At 39.5% G+C, this 18,541-nt stretch overlaps 1 protein-coding gene across 2 annotated transcripts in view; it reads left to right on the top strand.

Moving 5' to 3' along the window:
• Positions 1–18,541, top strand: part of MAPKAP1 (MAPK associated protein 1) — a 232,579-nt gene that overhangs the window by 84,608 nt on the left and 129,430 nt on the right. For both annotated transcript variants that reach the window (XM_024762289.1, XM_024762288.1), the window contains one exon: positions 16,773–16,945. In XM_024762289.1, the coding sequence (XP_024618057.1) occupies positions 16,773–16,945 (173 nt within the window). The remainder of the gene's footprint in view (positions 1–16,772; positions 16,946–18,541) is intronic.

Here is an 18,541-nt window from a genome sequence, read left to right as displayed (position 1 = left end):
GGATTCTTAACCCCTGCGCCACCAGGGAAGCCCCTTGTTGTAGTTTTTTTTTTTTTTTTTTTCTTGTTGTAGTTTTGATTTGCATTTCCCTACTGATTAGTGATGTTGAGCATCTTTTCATGTGCTTATTGGCCATTTATATATATCTTTGGAGAAATGTTTATTTCAGCCCTTTGCCCACCCATATAGTTTTATTAAAAGCAAAACAAGTAGCTTTGCAGTGTGGCCACGCAATTATAAGTGATGAGTAAGAACTCAGGCTCTGCAGTTAGAAAGCTCCCAGCTTCACCAGCTGTGTGACCTTGGGCAAGTTACTTCATTTCTCCAAACTCCCATTTCATCTAGAATGGGGAGAATAGTTGACTCTATCTCATTAAATTGTTTTGGGATTACATAAACTAATATGGATGTCAAATATATGGGCTAATATTTGACCTATAGTAAGTGTTTAATACATGTTAGCTGCTGTATTGTTGGCATCATGAGCCAGTCATAAAAACACCTTTTATATCTTGGTCGTCTTCCTATATTGATAATGTAAGTCATTCCGTTTTTGAAAATTTTCTGTTGTTTTTCCCGTTCATGCTACTCATTGTCTCAGTCACTATATTAGGCAAAACCATATGGAACTGCAATTTTTGTGAATCATAAATGATTGAATATCAAGAGTTTCATGTGATCTAACTTAATGTAGTAGAAACTATCTGAGTGTCTAATATATGCCAGAGTGCCTAGTATGCTATTTTATTCATTCTTCCCGGATTCCCTACAAAGAATATATCATTTTCCCTGTTTGGGGTTGGGGAAACGAAGGCTTAGGGAGGTGAACAGATTTGCCTGAGTTACACAACTTGTAAGTAGTTAAGCCAGAATTCAAACCCAGGTCTGCTGAATGCAAAGTTCATTCATTTTCTTTCTAATTTCTACCATATGGACAGTCTTAGAGACACCCCTCCCCTATCTCTGTGCCCAGAAAAGATGAAAGTTAGAGAAACTACACCATTTCTTCTTAGTTGCCAGTGATTTGGGTTTTCTTTAGTGCAGTGAGGATCATGTTCTGTGTTCATGTACATTTGGGCTTTTGTCCCTCTTTTTCACATTTGAAACACAGCATCTGCAGTGTTGGCTGTAGTCACCCAGGCTCTGCCTTCCTCCCATTTCTCATTGCCATCAGCATCACCATCATTTGTTGAACATCTGTTCTGTGCAGGGAATGTGCTAGTTGCTTTATCCATAGTATCTCAGTGTCCCTATAATTATAGAGAATAGAGGCTAAAACCCTTTACAGGATGGAAGGAACTGAGGCTAAGTGGGATTATATGATTTAGCTGAGGGCACAAGTCTATCTTGCTTCAGAGTCCTCGTCTTTTCTGCAACACGTCATTTCCTCCTATTCTTAGAGAGAAGGGAAATGAGGATAGCCTTTCTACAGAATAATCTGTAGCATACCTTGGTGTGTTATCCCTACTGAATTTTTCCTTCTTTCTTTTCCCACTCCTTTCCCCTTAGGCCTTCCCTTTCCCTCTCCCCCTTTTCCTCCCTCCCTCTCTCTTTTCCTTCCTTCCTTCCTTTTCTTTCTTTCTTCCTTCCTTCCTTTCTTTTTCTTTTCCTTTTCCTTTCTTCCCTCCCTCCCCCCTCTTATTCCTTCCTTCCTACCTAATGAAGTTTAAATACCAAGATTAGGAAACTGCTTAATGTATTTCCTAAAGGAAATTGAATTCTTTAGATATTCCCATTTGATTTTTCCCCCTGACACTAAAAATTATCTCCAAGTTTAATTTGCTTTCAGAGGAATTATCATCTTTTTTTTTTTTTTTTAGTATTTTTTTATTTGGCTGCGCCGGGTCTTAGTTGTGGCATGTGGGATCTAGTTCCTTGACCAGGGATCGAACCTGGGCCCCCTGCATTGGGAGCACAGAGCCTTAGCCACTGGACCACCAGGGAAGTCCTTTATCTTTTAAAATATACTACTAAAACAAGTTAGATTGAATTCTTTTTAGTTTCAAAAAGAGTGACCTTTTCAGATTTTGAATGGAGTCTTTTAAATAATAGGGTTTGGAAGTAATTGCTTAATATCTGAGTTCAAGATAATGATATAACATGTTTGAGTTTGAGTTCTAAGGCTTTCACCCTACTTATTCCTAAACTAGATAGCTGGAGCCAACTTTCTTACTCACTCCATGAACTGTGTTGGTGAAACCTCTTCTCTTTGCAGCTGGAGGTTGCACTTTATTCCTTTGTCGTTTCATTGTTTCCTTTAGGGTGAGGGAGAATAATTAAGGAGAACATCTTTTCTGAGCAGCTGGAATCAAATTCCAGCTGACTGCAGCACCTGTGAAGATGGCACCTCTGCCCCTGGGTGGCAGGGTGGGATGCCAACCGTGCAGCCTGGGACAATGGGCTCCAAAGTGCAGAGACACGGCCGTGCTGCACCATTCCTGCCCTTCTGTGAGCTTCAGATGGCAGTAACACCAGTGAATGCAAAGTGTCTGTTTTAGACTAATTAGAGGGATGATTTGTGAAACGGTGGCTATTTATTTAATTAATCACCAGCACAAGGCCATAAAATTCATATTTTAAAAATCCCTGTTAGTTTGCCATGTGGTTAATAGATTGGGGCACATTAAAAAGTGACATGGTGATGTATTAAAAATGTTCCACCTAAGGTTCCTTCAAGAAGGAAGGGAAGCTGTCTGCTTTCAGATGCTGAAGTGTAACCTGCTAGGATTTGACCTGTCTGAAGTTTTAATATTTGTAAAGGCATTTATCTTTTGAATAGCATCTTCATTAGGACATCTCCTTTTGGAATATTTCAAAATATAAGTATGTTTATAGAATAATTTTTAAAATTACAATTAAAGTTAATTTTGTTGCAGTTTCTCTTAACAATGAGGAACTATATTTTCCCATTAAATTATACTATGTTTCCTAAGCGTAGCAGTATCTCTTATAACAGAGGTTATTGTTTTCTGTTTTTGGGTGGGAGAGTCATTTAATTAACTCTTTAATTAAATCTCTTTAACTATTTAATTAAAAATAATATATTTGTTTCAGCTGTCAGAATTGCATTTTGTTCTGCTCATATATATATTTTTTAATCAAATGGGCACAGGGATAATTGCTGTACTTGGTCAGTCTCAGGTGAGATGAATTGTCATTTTTGAATACTAAGAATAAAGATAGAGTTGACTCATTCAAGAGATGACACTGGCATTAAAAATGAGAAGAAATGGCTTAGATTCTAACAGATGGTAGTGGTTTTTACACATACAAACTTCTAGTTGATTTTCAGTATACATAAGTGTGTGTATGTGCAGGCCATCTTGCATCTTAATACTATTTGACGCTAAGCTTGGTATGGCAGTGATTCACTCTTTTTATTTAAAGAAATTATTCTGCATGATCAGGGTTCCTGCTAAACAGTCACCCCAAATTTTTAAGAAAATGTGTTGCTCAGGTGGATGCTTGTAAGGAAATTGTCCGGCCCTTAGGATTGTGTTTCTCCACTGTGTTGTATAATTACCTGCTCTGTTAGAAGGGGAGCAGGAATAAAACATGAGTATGTTAATGCAGCCTGGAGCTGATGTGGTGGTGATGATTACAATGCAGATAAAGCATTTCTCATAACTGCTGTTGCCTACTGGAGCCTTTGAAACATCTGGACCTTTAATTGAAAAATTGTGTGGTGCTGTGCAAGGCAGACATGCTAAGTGAAGTCACTAATTTAGAATACAAAAATATAATTGATAAAGTGTTTTATTTACATTGTATTTAAATATTCATACTCTGTTATGCTTTGTATAACAGGGAATTACTGGGTTAAATTTTCATGAACATAGACAGTTTAAACGAGATAAATTAAGTGAAAATGTTAATGGAATTTTACACTGGAACCAGAAAACTGTTTGCTCCAGGAGGGTGTGTACATTTGCATCTGTTGGGGCCTTTTAGGAAAGCAAGATTAGGTCTTATTCTTTGGGTTTTGCATTTTAGAAGAACTAACCACCAATTGGTAACATTGTTGCATTTCATTCTTGTTATTGCTATCATATCTTGTTATTTAGGTAAAAAAAAAAATTGAAATGTTTCTTGGCATAATGGTAAATGGCTCTAATGGCAACATTATCGCCCAATAAACTGAAGCCTTCCCACCTCTTGGGGGCAGGTTATCAGAGCCTGCCCAGGAGAGTAGAAGAGCTGGTGAAGGGCGTGCAATTAACCTTTGTCCTGCATTTCGCAGCAGGGGAACTGACCTAGCAGCCTTCCGAGGAAATCCAATTTAATTTAAAATGAATTTGAAAAGACAAATTAGCCATATCTATTTTAATAAGATAAAATCCCGATTCTCCCTGTGTCTGGTTTAGTTAGGACCTCAGAGGAGATCGGACTGACTAAGACTCAGGATGAACAGGAGGGAAATAATGCCAGAGGGCTGAGGAGAAACCCGGGAGACCCTGGTACCCGAGTGATTTGTCAGTTCCTGCAAGTGAGCAGGCCTCGCCGCTGCCTGTTTCCGCAGAGAATTGCAACCTGAGATGGGCCTTTGTCTCATCAGACCTTTTGCTTGTGTTGGAGCTTGTGCCATGTTGATGTCATAGGCAGCTTGCCTGTCTCTCCAAGGACCAAACTGTTTTTTTCTCCCTTTGTCATCATCAAAGCACATTTGGGTACTACCACCTGGGTAGCCACTTTTAGTACAGATACACCTCACAGTTACTGATGAGGCTCTTAACCCAAGAGTAGGGATTCTCTGGGGCCCATGAGTTGCTACTTGACCACTGCTTTTTGAGAACAGAAGCGGAGGATTCTGCCTACTCTTAAGGGAGCTGGTGTTCCCTTGTGTTTTTAACCTCTGAAACATGGTGAGTGAGGATTTATTGAGCCCCTTCTGTGTACCCAACAGTAAAGAAGTATTCCTTTTATTGTATCTGGGAGACGTGGGATAAAGGCCTGAGAGTCAGACTTTTTGGATTCTTCTCAATTGTAAATTTTATATATAGTTACAAGTGAGTCTTCCCAACAGGAAGTGTTGTTCTCAATAAATAATAATATAGTTCTTTTGCTCCTATTTATGTTTCAGTATGTACTTTCAAACTGTTTAATGCAGACTTTCTCAGTTGGCTCTTTGCAGTTGTATCATTTTCATAATGTAAAAAACATGTATTTTCTGCTGCAGACAAGCATCTTTCTTTGTCACCAGGGGTGTAGGTCCTTTGTGTGGCCTTTTCCTATTGAGAATAACACCTACCCCACTTATTTCACATGTGCATTTTGAGGATGAAAGTGAATGTTGTAATTGGAGAAATATAAAGCTATTTATTTCCATTTTGTCTGATGCTTTTACATTGTTTGCTAGGAGGTGCATCAGGGACTTGAATTCATTATAATTACTGAAGAGACATACACTGATTGAGCAAATAAAGTAGTAAGCCCATTTGTGCCAAGACCATCTAATTAAATTCTAACTTTGGATAAGCTAGATATGCGTGAAAGATTAATTTTAAGAGGTTTTTATGAGTTACTGAATTATGATTCAGTGAAATTTTTGAATTATATCATTAAGAAATATTGAGTCTAAATTGAATCTAAAGTGCTAAAACAGTCATGAACCTACTACAGTATATAAATTTGTGGGTTTTAAAAAACTATTCAAAATCAAGGACACAATATAACTTTTAAATTGTATGTTGACATTTAAAACTTTTGAAACATTTAACCAACTGAAACCCTGCAAGAAATGAATATGATCGATGCACCTGAATTATTTCCTTCAATATTTATACAATTTTATTTTCTCCAAATACTTCACTATCTCTGGAATTAAATTGTCCTTGGGGTACTTGGAGGGTTGTACCAGATTTTCCATATAATTTAGGAGGATGATAATGGCTATACCGTAACCTTTTCTAAAGATACATCATCTAGTAATGGAGCCAAGTATACATTCCCCATTGAGTTTTAATTTTAAAAGTTGATATTAAATCTTAAAAAGACTCATTGTATTATGATCATTGATAGAGTTTAAAACATGTTACTCTTCTTTATGGTTTTAGAAAACCTATTTTTACTTTTAAAGCATATTGCCTTTATTATATAAATGATTTAATAACGAAGAGGTCCCTAAACTTACCCTAGGTGATGGGGCTTAGTTCATGCAAATTACCTTTCCCTGATATTCTCATCATTATAGAACCCATTGTTTGTATAATTAAATGCAAAGTGCTGTGTAACATTAATGATCTAAAGAATCCCACAATGGCCATGAAAATTCAAAATGGACACTTTACATCCCATTATGCTTTCAGATGACTGGATTGTGCTTGTGTGAGAGCACCCCCTGGTACAGGCTATAACCATCCTGAGGCTGAATGAGAAGAGAATGCTATGGCTCTTCTCTCTGAAGAAATAGAGATCTTTTCCTATTGCCTCTTCTTCTCAACCTTGTTTGAAGGGACTTTTTGTTGAAGATCTGCCTGGTCTGAGCAACAGCATAAGTAACAGTAATAAGAAATAATTGACATTGTATGACAATTTGCAGTTCACAGAGCATTTTAACATGTTTTATTTTTGCTTCGTATGTCCAGTGAGTCTATTGAGGTAGTCTCATCCGTGTTTCATGACTGAGGTAATTGACTCTCAGAGAGGTTATGGGCTTGCCCAAAGTTACACAGCTCAAGGCTGGAAGGGCTGGGTCCAGACCAGTTCTGTAGACTCTGCAGAGAGGTCCTAAGCAAACATAATCATAAAATGTCATGGTAAAAACTGACATTTTCAAGGACTGCTTTCTGAATTTAAGACTTCGAGAAAACGGTTTTTATTCCAGGTGCAGTATGGGTAGGCTTTATTTTTTTCCCTTCATCCTCCCTCCTTCGCCCCCACCCCCCCATTTTGTAAAATTTCTTACCTGTATTTAAACATGAATGATTGCTGGTCTTTCAGTCGATGTCTTGAAAAAAAGAATTATTCAAGGCTATTACTCAAATTTCACTTGATAACAGATTGCGTAAACCAGTAGCTCTAGGCATTTCTTCTTAAAGTGAGAAAAGACAGGACATCAAACTATGGAGGGTTTATTTTAAATGGGGAGGCTCCTTGAGAGCACCAGCCCCCTTTCTTGTTTCAGGTGCGGGACTATAAATTTATATTTGTCACAGATGTTACAGAAAGAAAATTCAAGAAAATCATCAGCCTGGGAAAAGCCGAGGGAAATGACACTTTCTATACTGTGCTGTACGCTGAGAAGGGTTACAAGCGTGGCTCATACTGCAGTGTTTAGGAACTGAGCTACTTTGTTTGAGGTCCTCATGTATGTGAAGGGGTGTCTGTGGAAGTGGAGGTAAGTTTGTTCCAGGTTTCTGAGGGCTAGAACTAAGATCAGTGAGGAAAATCTGCAGAGAAAGTGTCCCTCAACAACAAAAAAAAGTTCTAGCCGTCAAAACTGTTTGCCTGCAGACTGAAGCCAAGGGTCCACTTCAGAGGGTGGCAGGGACCTCATCAGTGGAAGGTGTTCAGGAGACGTCGTAGGGCAACCATTTGCTGAAACTGTTTTGAAAATTCCCTGCTGTTTTAAAAGTATGAATGGTAATAAAGTTTTTTTGTTTGTTTTTTTTGGTTTGTTTGTTTTTAAGTCTATGAATGTAAAAGTAGAGGGGAAAAAAGGCAACTTAATGAACAGCCAACATTTCCTGAGTATTTACTGTGGACTAGACACAGTGATAAGTGCTTTACATGCGTAGTCTCATTGAATCCTTTCAACAAATCCATGAAGAGGTACTTTTATAATACACTATTTCTGTGTGGAAATAGTGACCCAGAAAGGTTAAATAAAATTGTCCAAGGACACACAGTAAGTGGCATTGCTGAGAACTGAACCCAGGTCTTTCTGACTCTACAACTTATGCTTTTAACCACCACACTGCAATGCTTCGCTTGTCCCTATTAATAGAATAAGGATCCTGGAGGTACCCAGACCAGAACTTGACCTTGTTAAAGAAAGAGTGACAGTTGACGTTCTTAATAATAAAAGCTTAACGGAACCAAGGTTGGTGGTTCAGAGAAAATTAATGAGATTTTGTCAATTTTATCTTAAACTTAACTTGTCAGAAAATACAGTGTCCAGTGACAAACTGTAGGAATGTTTTTGACAAATTAACTTGACTATAGGTGCCAGATCAGGGAAATGATAATTTAATAGGCTTTAAGCATTCCTGATTTATTGAGGGTTAAGATAGCACTACAAAGCCAGGCCCCTAGTTCTGAATGGATTTGTCATAGAATTTTATGCAAAATCTATTCATAAGTTCTGTGCCACCATTTTGAATGTACAAAAGCGAGTTCTTTGCCTGAGCTCATAAAGACAGCACTTACTGAGAGCAGAATGCTTCAGTATGGGGTTTGGGGTTTTTGTTTCCTCTTCATGTAGCCATGGTCAATTAAACCTGGCTTAGACCAGAATTAGGCTTGATTTTGTTTAAAATCCTTACTCTGATTAAATGAAGTCCCTAAATCATCATCAGAGTAGTGGTAATCTGAGACCCCTGTACCAAGTCTGGGTATCATGTTATTAAAGACTAGGCTATTTGTAGACTATAACATTCTTTGGTCCTTGTTGAGGGAAGAAGGTACTGGTGGAATGGAACTGCAGCCATTATTTAAGAGAGTTTTAAGTTTTGAAGGCTACAAATAACCCTTTTATCAATTTGCATCATTATATTGTCGGGATACACTGATATATTTATTTCTGCCTTAAAATTACATATAATGATCTGCTTGTGACTAATGGAATAATGTTGCCTGCTTTTTGTCTCTTTAACTGCAGAAGCCAAGCTGTCTATCCTTACTCTGTTCCTTTCCCTTGACAGAGAAACTGAACACTTAGCAACAGTTTTGAGATCTGATATTCTATTTATTACTGACAAACCTTGATGTTAAGTAGTGCTGTTAACTGAACCTTCTGTCCTTAAGACTTAATTCAGCTAACTCACTTGATATGAATGTTTCTTAATTCAGGATGATTTGGAACTGAATGCTATCTATTGTTCTTCCTGCTTCCCTCATTTTGGAAACTGGCAGGTACATAATTTTGAAATCAACTTTATGATAGGCAGCAAAATGTATATTATTTTAATTAATGGGATCAGATGGGAAAAAAATCTGGCACAGATGTAATGTTTTAATTCATCATGTTGAAATTCTATGTATTTCATTTCTGTACCCATTCATATTCCATATATAGAAGTTATTTAAAATTTATTATCTTTACATTTTATGAACTAATTATTAATTGGGTGACCTATAGTTCATAGTACTGATATTTCATGATTGGCTTAGAGACACTTTTTAAAAAAGTGAGCTTTTGCAGTATATATCACAAGCCACAAAGCATTGATACTCTTTGGCCTAGTAATCTACTCCTTAGAATATGTGTACAAACATTTATAGAAGAGAATGTTTCTGAGAATATAATTCACAATAGTGAAATATTAGAAACAACGTCCATTTAATAATAGGGGAACAGGTTGATAGTACCTCTGTATGCTATAATATAATGCAAGTGTTTAAAAATCATGTGTTAAAAGAATATTAATCATTCACTCCATCGATATGTGTAAGTAACTACTATATATCATCCCTATGTTAGGTGCTGGGGATATTTTAGAGGAGAAAGAGGGCTCCTGAAGAATGGCCTGGGAAGTAGAAGAGGTATAACCAGTTTACCTGGGATACGAGAGAAGTGCTAGGTGTGGTGGGTCCATTTTGAGAGACGGTCTGAGGACTTCTTTCAATTCAGTAAGCTAATACCACACCCCTGCTATATTCTTTGCCCTTGGAGAATACAAAATGGGTGAGGTACAGTTTTTCCCTTTACAGTTACATGAGAGGGTGGGGAAGGAGGTTGTAATGGTAGGTAGAGAAAAATGAAGCCATAAGGCTATGCAAGTCAGATTGTTAGGGGGCAGAGAAGAGGAAATTAATTTCGACTTCCACCTTCTAGGAAAAAGAGGCATTTGAATTGAAGGACAGAAGAAGAGGTACACTTCTTGCTTAGCGGCTGTGTGTCAGGCATTTTATATACATTCTATTTGCTTTTCTAAGTAAGGGAATGGAGGTTCTGAGAAGTACAGTTACCTGCCCAATGTCTCAGGTCTAGCAGCTAAGGAAGTGGCAGAGTCTGGATTCAAACCTGGATCTGGCTGACCCCAAATCTATGCTCTTAACCTCTCTTCAATATACTTCATTAATGATACATTGGGACCAGATTGCAAAGGGTATTAATTGCCATGCTAAAGAGCTGGAATGCTAACACTGGGGAGAGCCATCATGTATTCTGAGTGATAAGCATGTTCAGTGATTAGAGAAAAATCGCTTTGATAGCAGTAAGGAAATTAAGGTTTGGAGAGAGGAGAGATTTTAGAGACAGGGAGATAGTTGGGAGATTGCTGCAGCAGTCTTGCTGAGAGATGATGAAGCTTGAACTAGGGCAGTGGCATTGAGGAGGAAGATTTGAGAGATTTTCAGAGACATTTGAAAGATGAGACAGAAAAAAGAGTTAAGGTTCTTAGCTTGAGTGACAGAGTAGGTGGTGAAAGCCTTAACTGAGATCAAATATAGAATGAGAGACAAGCTGAAGGAGGAAACAGGTCTTGGACATGTTGAGTTTGAGATTTGGGCTGCATTTGCTAGGCCATCAAGTCATGGACAGGCCGTGTGATATGAACTCTGGAGTCTAGTTGGTCTTCATCAGTTGCAGTTGTGTTGAGGAATAGTTTTGCTTCAGGAATACTTTTCTTTTTGTTCTAAAACCTGAATTAGGGCCATTTCCTGATTTAGGGGCTGCTCTGGAAAGAGTTGTTCAACTCCAAATTAGTCAGCTCAATATGGGTTTATTACTTTTCACTTTTCTTTGGTAAAAATTACTTAACTTGCCATTGAAAGGTGTCTGAGTTAGATTTTCAACTTATTTTTTCCAACAGCCTGTCACAGCAACTGGCACATAATGTGTCCTTAGTAAATTCCGCTGGATGCCTTAACATAGGCTACATTTTCAAAGTTGATCGTCTCTTTCTCTTACCTAAAACTCTTAAGCTCTGTGTCTTAGTTCTTTTTTTTTGTTTTTTTTTTTTTTTTTTTGCGGTACGCGGGCCTCTCACTGTTGTGGCCTCTCCCGTTGCGGAGCACAGGCTCTGGACGTGCAGGCTCAGCGGCCATGGCTCACAGGCCCAGCCGCTCTGCGGCATGTGGGATCTTCCCTGACCGGGGCACGAACCCACGTCCCCTGCATCGGCAGACGGACTCTCAACCACTGCGCCACCAGGGAAGCCCAGTAGTTCTTTTTATCTCCTTTTTTGTCATTTAATTATAATATTTACTATTTTGTTTCTAATTATAAAAGTAATAACATGGTATAGAAAGTGCAGAAAAATATAAAGCAGAAAATTAAAACTAAACGCTCATAATCCTTTGTCTCAGGGAGAACTCATATTCACTTTTTTGTATATTGGTATAGAAGGTGTTTAAATACAGTAAGTGTCTTTTGCTTGGGTTAGTGGTTCTATTGGATGGAAGGGTAAGTTTTTTATTTTTTTATCTGGGAGGCCTTTTCCAACCCCCTTTAGTCTGGGTTGTTTCTGAGCTCTCACGATAGCCTGTACTTTCCCTCTTAAAGCTTTGATCACAATGTACAGTATAGACCTTCAACAGACCATGAATTTGATGAAGGTCTGCATTTTGTCTTACTTAATTTTGTCTTCAGAGCCCAATATGGTGTTTCAGTGGGTGTTTGTTGAATGCATGAGTGATTGGGAAAGATGGAGCTAAACCAGTTTTCCCTGTCTCTGTGGTGACCCTTTCCTTGTGCTCTAATTATGCCTCCATTTCCCCAATTCTGTGGAACACATAAATTGCCATGCAGTGAATCTGTATATGATCTTTGTTTATTGCTGGTTGCTTTTTAATAGTTAGAGGTTACTCTTTGGAATATTGCTTGCCTTGATGTGTGATGAATACTTTTAATTCTTTGGTCACTTTTTTTTTTAATAAGTTAATTACTTTCTATTATATTGATGGATTGTTTTATGTTTTAGATGATTCTCTCTAAATATTGCAACACAGGGACTATTAGATAGAGCTAACTGCCACCACCTTTTGAGTTTTTTCAGAAGAGGCTCCATATTAAAAAATATATAATTTCAAGGTTTGTGCAAGGCACTTTTCCCCTGTCATCAGTGCCTCAAGATGGAATTAGAAGATTAAAAAAATAAAATGCTTCATTCATTTAATAAGTATCTGCCATATTTATTCTCATAGTTTTCCCCACACTTGCTATTTCACTATGAAATGAAGAGGGTAAAGGGATGCGTAGGAGTACCATATAACTATCTGCTTTCATTTCCTAAACAGTGGTGACTTGCCTGCAGTCAGCTGACAGTGGCAATGATCTCTGGAGTCTCAATCCTTACCGGTTCTCCTTGGGCAGCCCCTCAGAGTGCTCCTTCTGTAGGAGACTGCTTTAGGCAGTGCTGTTGGCATGTTTGTGAGAAGGAGGGGGAGATGATTTTCAAGCCTTGGAGAGTGGGAATTGATTATATTTAGGATAACTTTAGTGAAAGAAGGTGTTGATGTTTAAAGTAGAGGCCTTTGAGTCAGACAGACGTGGCTTTGAGTCCCGGCTCTTCACTTTGGTTATGAGATCTTGAGCAGATGACTGTAGTCTTATAAGCTTTAGTTTTATCATTTATATTATGAGGGTAATGATAGAACCCTCCCTCTTATAGTGATTGTGAAAATTAAATGAGATAACTTAGGCAAACGTTTAGCAGAGTTTATTTAGCTCTAAATACGTGCTAGCTTTTGTTATAATAATAGGTATTATTATTAGGGCTCCTATAGCATCCATCTTTGGCCTCATGTGACCTTGTAATAGACTTGAGTAATAGAAATGGGTCTGATTATAAAACTTACGTCCTTTCTAGTGTACTGTGCTGCATTTCTAAAGCACTTTATAGTTTGCAAAGTACATTCACATTTATCATTTCATTGAATCTTTGTATCTTTAGATATTGTGATTCCTATAGCCCCTCAGCTCCAGTTCTTCAGAAGAAGGAGGAGTAATAAACAGAAATAAGAAGAGAGAGCAGTGACAGCAATTAGGGGTTCTGAAAATGAGGTTGAGAAGAGAGTGGTAAGAGGGCTATAAACCCACTCCAGAAAGATTGCCACTGTTTTAATTTTAACCTTTTGACTGCCTGACAGGATCAAAACACTTGCTGTTTAGAGACATCTTTTCTAGTCCTTGGAGTTACTACTTCCAAGCTGAAAAATACACGCGCGTGCGCTCGTGTGTGTGTGTGTGTGTGTGTGTGTGTGTGTGCGCGCGCGCGCATGCGCACGCATGTGGATGCGTGAGAGGGATAGGGAGAGAGCATTATGTAGGAGAATTACTTTTTTATTATTTGCTTTATAACATAGGAGACTCAGTAAAAAAAAAAAAAAAACCAGTGGATCTAATATTAGATGCTGGGTTATTTGAGAAGTGGAATCTCTCTAAAAATGTTTTTTAAACTGATTTTATGTATTTCCTTACCCTAGTTCTGATATTTTTTCCCACCTTATTAGATTGATAGAATTCTGTATAGAGTGTTAAGGAACCACTTGATTGCTCAAGTCCCTCCATCTCCATCTGCTATCAGGAAACAGACCCATAGAAAAGGGCAAGTGAGATGGATGGAAGAAACTAACATTTATTGAGTTCCTACCATGTGTCCCAGTAGGCATATGACTCATTCATGCACTCATTCTGTAGTTCAACAGATTTTTTTTGGAGAGTCTTCTGTGCGCAAGGCACAGTGCTAGCCATTGTGTATAGAGCAGTAAACAAAGCAGATGTTATTATGACTCCCCTCATGGAAGCTCAGAGGCTAGTGGGGAAGGCATACACTGAAGATGTACATAAATAAATATATAATATCAAATTGTTAAGTGCTATGAAGGAAATGAACAGGATATGTGTGAGAGGATAACTGTGGAAGGGTCTTCTTTCTATAGGATTATCAGTGGAGGTTTCTCTGAGGAGGGGTCTTATGAGCTCAGCCTTGAATAATAATAACCCTCACAAGAGCCAGTCCTCTGATAGATAGCACGTCCTATTATTATCATTTTATGTATGAGGACATGGAAGAACAGAGAGTTAAGTAATCTGCCCGAGGCCACATAATAGAGGATGCAAAAATCATGAGAAAGAGCCTTCTAGATACGTGAATCTAGCAGTAGCACTTGCTATGGCCTTAAAAGGGGAAGAAGCAGGCAAGGTACACACATTAGGGCACTTCTAGAAGGCTGGTGTAGCTGAAGCGCGGAGGTGGGGGGAGAGTGGCAGTAGATGAGGTTGGAGGGCTAGGCAGGGGTCAGGTCACGCAGCGCTTTGTTGCACACTGCATGGAATTTGGATTTTATTCAAAGTATCATAGGAGCCACTCACTGAAGGAATTTCAACAGGAGTGTAACATGATCAAATTTGATGCTGCAGTTTGGTAGCCACAGATTCAACAAACTGTGGATCCTATAGTACTGTAGCCCATATCAAGTGAAAAAAATTCACGTGGAAGTGGACCCTCGCAATTCAAACCTGTGTTGTTCAAGGGTCCACAGTATTTTTCATCTGTTGGCAATACATGAGGGAAGGACAGGAGCTGAAGGTCAAGAGGTGAGGTTCATGGGAAGTTTGAGGAGAGAAGCAAAAGTATGCGCTAGTGGTCTCAGGTGGGGTGCAGGTTGGATCAGGAGATACAATAGGCTTGCTATACAGTGTTGAGGTTTATCATCATGAATTTAACCTCTGTTTGAGGTTTATCATCATGAATTTAAAGTAAAATCAATCTGTACAGTTATATGATTTTTCTCCAGTGATGTTTAGCTGGGCAATGCAGAGGGTTGGGTTCATACAAGATTGGGGTTCTGTGAATTGTGTCCAGTGGAGGAAGAGAGTATTAAAACTGTATTTGCAAAGGAACGATTATAATGGCTCATGTAATCTGGAGGGTGGCATTGGGAAGTAAGGGTGACTGAAAGATAATTAAAAGGTGGTGGTTCAACAGATAATAGGTTGGAGAATTTGAGGGACTTCTTGAACAGATGAAGTAGAGGTATATTGAAGTGCATTCAGATTTTAACCCTGTGGTCTAGTGGTTAGGATTCAGCACTTTGACTGCCATGGCCCGGGTTCAATCCCTGGTCCAGGAACTGAGATCCTGCAAGCCGCATGGTGCAGCCAAAATTTAAAAATAAATAAACAAAAGTAAAATTATAAAAAAAAGTGTATTCAGTGAGTGGATGTTCTAACTTGAGATTTTGGAGTTAGTTAGATCTCTGGTGTACCCACCACAATAAGTGATTTGAGGTGGTGGAGGAAAAGGCACTGGGGATGATGTGGTCTAGGGATTGAGACACTTGCGTATTGGACAGATTGTTCTTTTAGATGAAATTGCCAGGAATGGTGGCAGGAATTGGGGTGGGAAAGACTATGAGCCAAGAGCTCAGGCCTTCAGTGAGGGAGGAGAATGACCAAAGAAAGGGTGGTGGGTAACAGAAAAGGAGAGGGAGAGGATGGTGTAGTTGGATGGCTTGGGTCTCAAAGGAACAGGGGTTTTTGTAAGAAAGGAGAATTAATAGTTTGGAAGTAGCAGGAACAAGAATACCTACTCCACCTCCTGGCCTTAAGGATTTGTGGGTTAAAAAGAACAAAGCAAAACAGTCTTCTGGACAGCAGAGGAAGTAGTATCCTTATGATCAGCAGGTTTCAATTAAGGCAAAAAGGTGGAGGGAATGTTTTTTAAAAAGAAGTAATGACGGGGGCTTCCCTGGTGGCGCAGTGGTTGAGAGTCTGTCTGCCGATGCAGGGGACACGGGTTCATGCCCCGGTCCGGGAAGATCCCACATGCCGTGGAGCGGCTGGGCCTGTGAGCCATGGCCGCTGAGCCTGCGCGTCCAGAGCCTGTGCTCCGCAACGGGGGAGGCCACAACAGTGAGAGTCCCGCGTACGGCAAAAAAAAAAAAAAAGTAATGATGTATGGACGTTTGCTGATTAGTGCAGGAGTTCCAGAGGGGAGTGGAGGGTTTGGGAGGGAGGAGAAAGAGGTGTGTGGGAGGTATTAGGGACATGTAGATCAGTGTGAGTATGGTGATTAGGGCAGTAATAAGACCAGAGACCCTTGAACTTCAGTTCAGATGAGTGAAGTAACAGATGTACTGCATAATGGAATTAGCCCCCCATCGTCTCTGAGAAGGCAAGCCCCCGGTTCCAGTACTGCTAAATGCTTCCTCGGAGAATATGGCAGCTTATCCCAAGGTCTCAAGGAGTGATATGGCAGTTTTCAGGGAGGGCAGTTTATGCCAAGGTCTGATGATGACTTTTCCAAGGTCACATTGAATAAGTAACAAAGCAAATCTCCTGACACCAAACGTTAGGTCTGCTCACCACTCTGATTTGTTTATTTTAGTCGTAGTGCTCATTTACCTTACTGCAGGCAGAGCTGGATCCATTAGAACATTAGAAAATTAAAATTAAAGAAGAAGAAAAAAACCCCTTGAAACTAGACAATGTTTCCACTTTGGGACCACCCCAGGCTCATACGCTGGTATGTGCAAAAGGGATGAGAACACAGGCCCTGTGCGAAAAGGATGAGAACACAGGCCCTGGAGGGCAGTCGCTGTAGCTCAGTAGGGTCTGCATGACCGGAACTGTGTGCTTTACCCTCATGCATGTGCTCTGTCCACAGGGTCATGTAGGCACAACAGCAACCAAGAAGATCGATGTCTACCTCCCCCTGCACTCAAGCCAGGACAGACTGCTGCCAATGACCGTGGTGACAATGGCCAGCGCCAGGGTACAGGATCTGATCGGGCTCATCTGTTGGCAGTACACAAGCGAAGGACGGGAGCCGAAGCTCAAGTAATCCTCCCTCTTTTTGGCTGCTCTAGTCTCTGGCTGTCTCCTGGCCACCCATGCTGCATTCTGGGCCCGGTCAGTCTTTCTAGGCTTTGGCCTGGGAGCCAGACGTCCACACTGATCCAGGTCAGGTTGCTCACCAGATCTTGGGCCTGTGTAACTCAGGCTTATCTCAGAGAGCTTGCTTGCAAACAGACTGATAAATTTGTGAATCCAGACATGAGGAAATGCATTTTAGCAGGATCCAAACCCTTTTATGATGCTTGATGATAAAAGGAGCATGGACAGTAGTGGAGGGAACCAGTGTTTGTTGAGCACCAGTCATGAGTTGGGCATGGTGCTGGGCACTTCATAGCTGATTTCTCATTTAATTCTCCCGCTTCCTGTGAGGTGAGCATCATGGTCCTCATTTTGCAGAGGAGGAAGCTCAGGATCAGAGAGTTGTTATTTGCTGAAGTTTACACCAGTGGGAGATGACAGAGTCAGAATTTGTTTTCCAGTCTCCTTGATGCCAAGATTATTACTTTATTTCCTTTTGGTCTGAATTACAGTTTTCTTTGTTATCAGTCAGTGACCAATTTTTCTCTCAATTACTAGACTCTATTCCTCATTAAACTATTATATTAAAAATGTAGTGCTTGAAAGTAGAGTCTCTATATCTGTACATCATAACTTGAACTTTAAAGTGGTTTGCTGCATTAGTTCTCCCATACTTGAATTTCTTACCTGACAGGCATCCTCTCCTAGTTTTATGTGCCCTTCCCAGCAGTAGGGTTTGGGATACAGCTAAATGTAGTGGATGCCTTCATTTTGGAAATGGATTCTCATGGAGGCTTTCTCTTCTCACATTTTGAGTTAGAATGGTCCAGTCTGTTAGATGTGTGTGTGTGTGTTTCCTTTAGGTACATTAAATTTGTACTTAAAATTATTCTTTCAGGTTCTCATTGACATTGCCCTCCACTTTGCCTGAAAAAATTGTGGATATGAAGATAATCCTTATTGCTCCTATGGCAATAGAAAGCCTTTTCAACCAGGATACCATGTAGGCTCAGAAAAGGGTTGAGTCTGCAGCTGTGCTCAAGGCTGAGCTATGGTGTTGTCCCTTTTCAGCGTGAAGTGGAAGCAAGCAAGTGCTAGTTACTTGATGTATGTTGTCTGAGTTAATCCTTAGAACACTGCTTGATGCAGGAACCAAAACCAAGAGAGGCAAAGGAACTTGCCCAGGGTTACACAGCAAGTAATAGGAGTTGAACTGTGACATACATTTTACAGATGAGGAAACTAAAGTGTAGAGAGGCTAAGTAACTTTTCTAAATTTCACAGTAAGTGGTAGAACTGGTATTTAAACTCAGGATTTTCTTTTTAATTGAATGAACGATTATTTAACTTCTGTAGTGCTTTACAGTTTCCAGAAGTTTCACACACGTGATTTCATATAATTCCATATCCCTTTTTTCTCCCGTCCCCTATATTGCCCCTCCTTCCCTCTCCCCACTGATAACATTTGTTCTCTGTATCTGTAAGTTTGCTTCTTTTTTGCTTTATTCACTAGTTTGTTGTACTTTTTAGATTCCACGTATAAGTGATAGCATATAGTAT

The sequence above is a fragment of the Neophocaena asiaeorientalis genome, unplaced genomic scaffold (assembly GCF_003031525.2).
Source record: "Neophocaena asiaeorientalis asiaeorientalis breed wild unplaced genomic scaffold, Neophocaena_asiaeorientalis_V1.1 scaffold78, whole genome shotgun sequence".
Taxonomy (NCBI): Eukaryota; Metazoa; Chordata; class Mammalia; order Artiodactyla; family Phocoenidae; genus Neophocaena; species Neophocaena asiaeorientalis.
The sequence above is the reverse complement of the archived record's forward strand: the minus strand, read 5'-3'. Positions and strand labels throughout refer to the sequence as shown.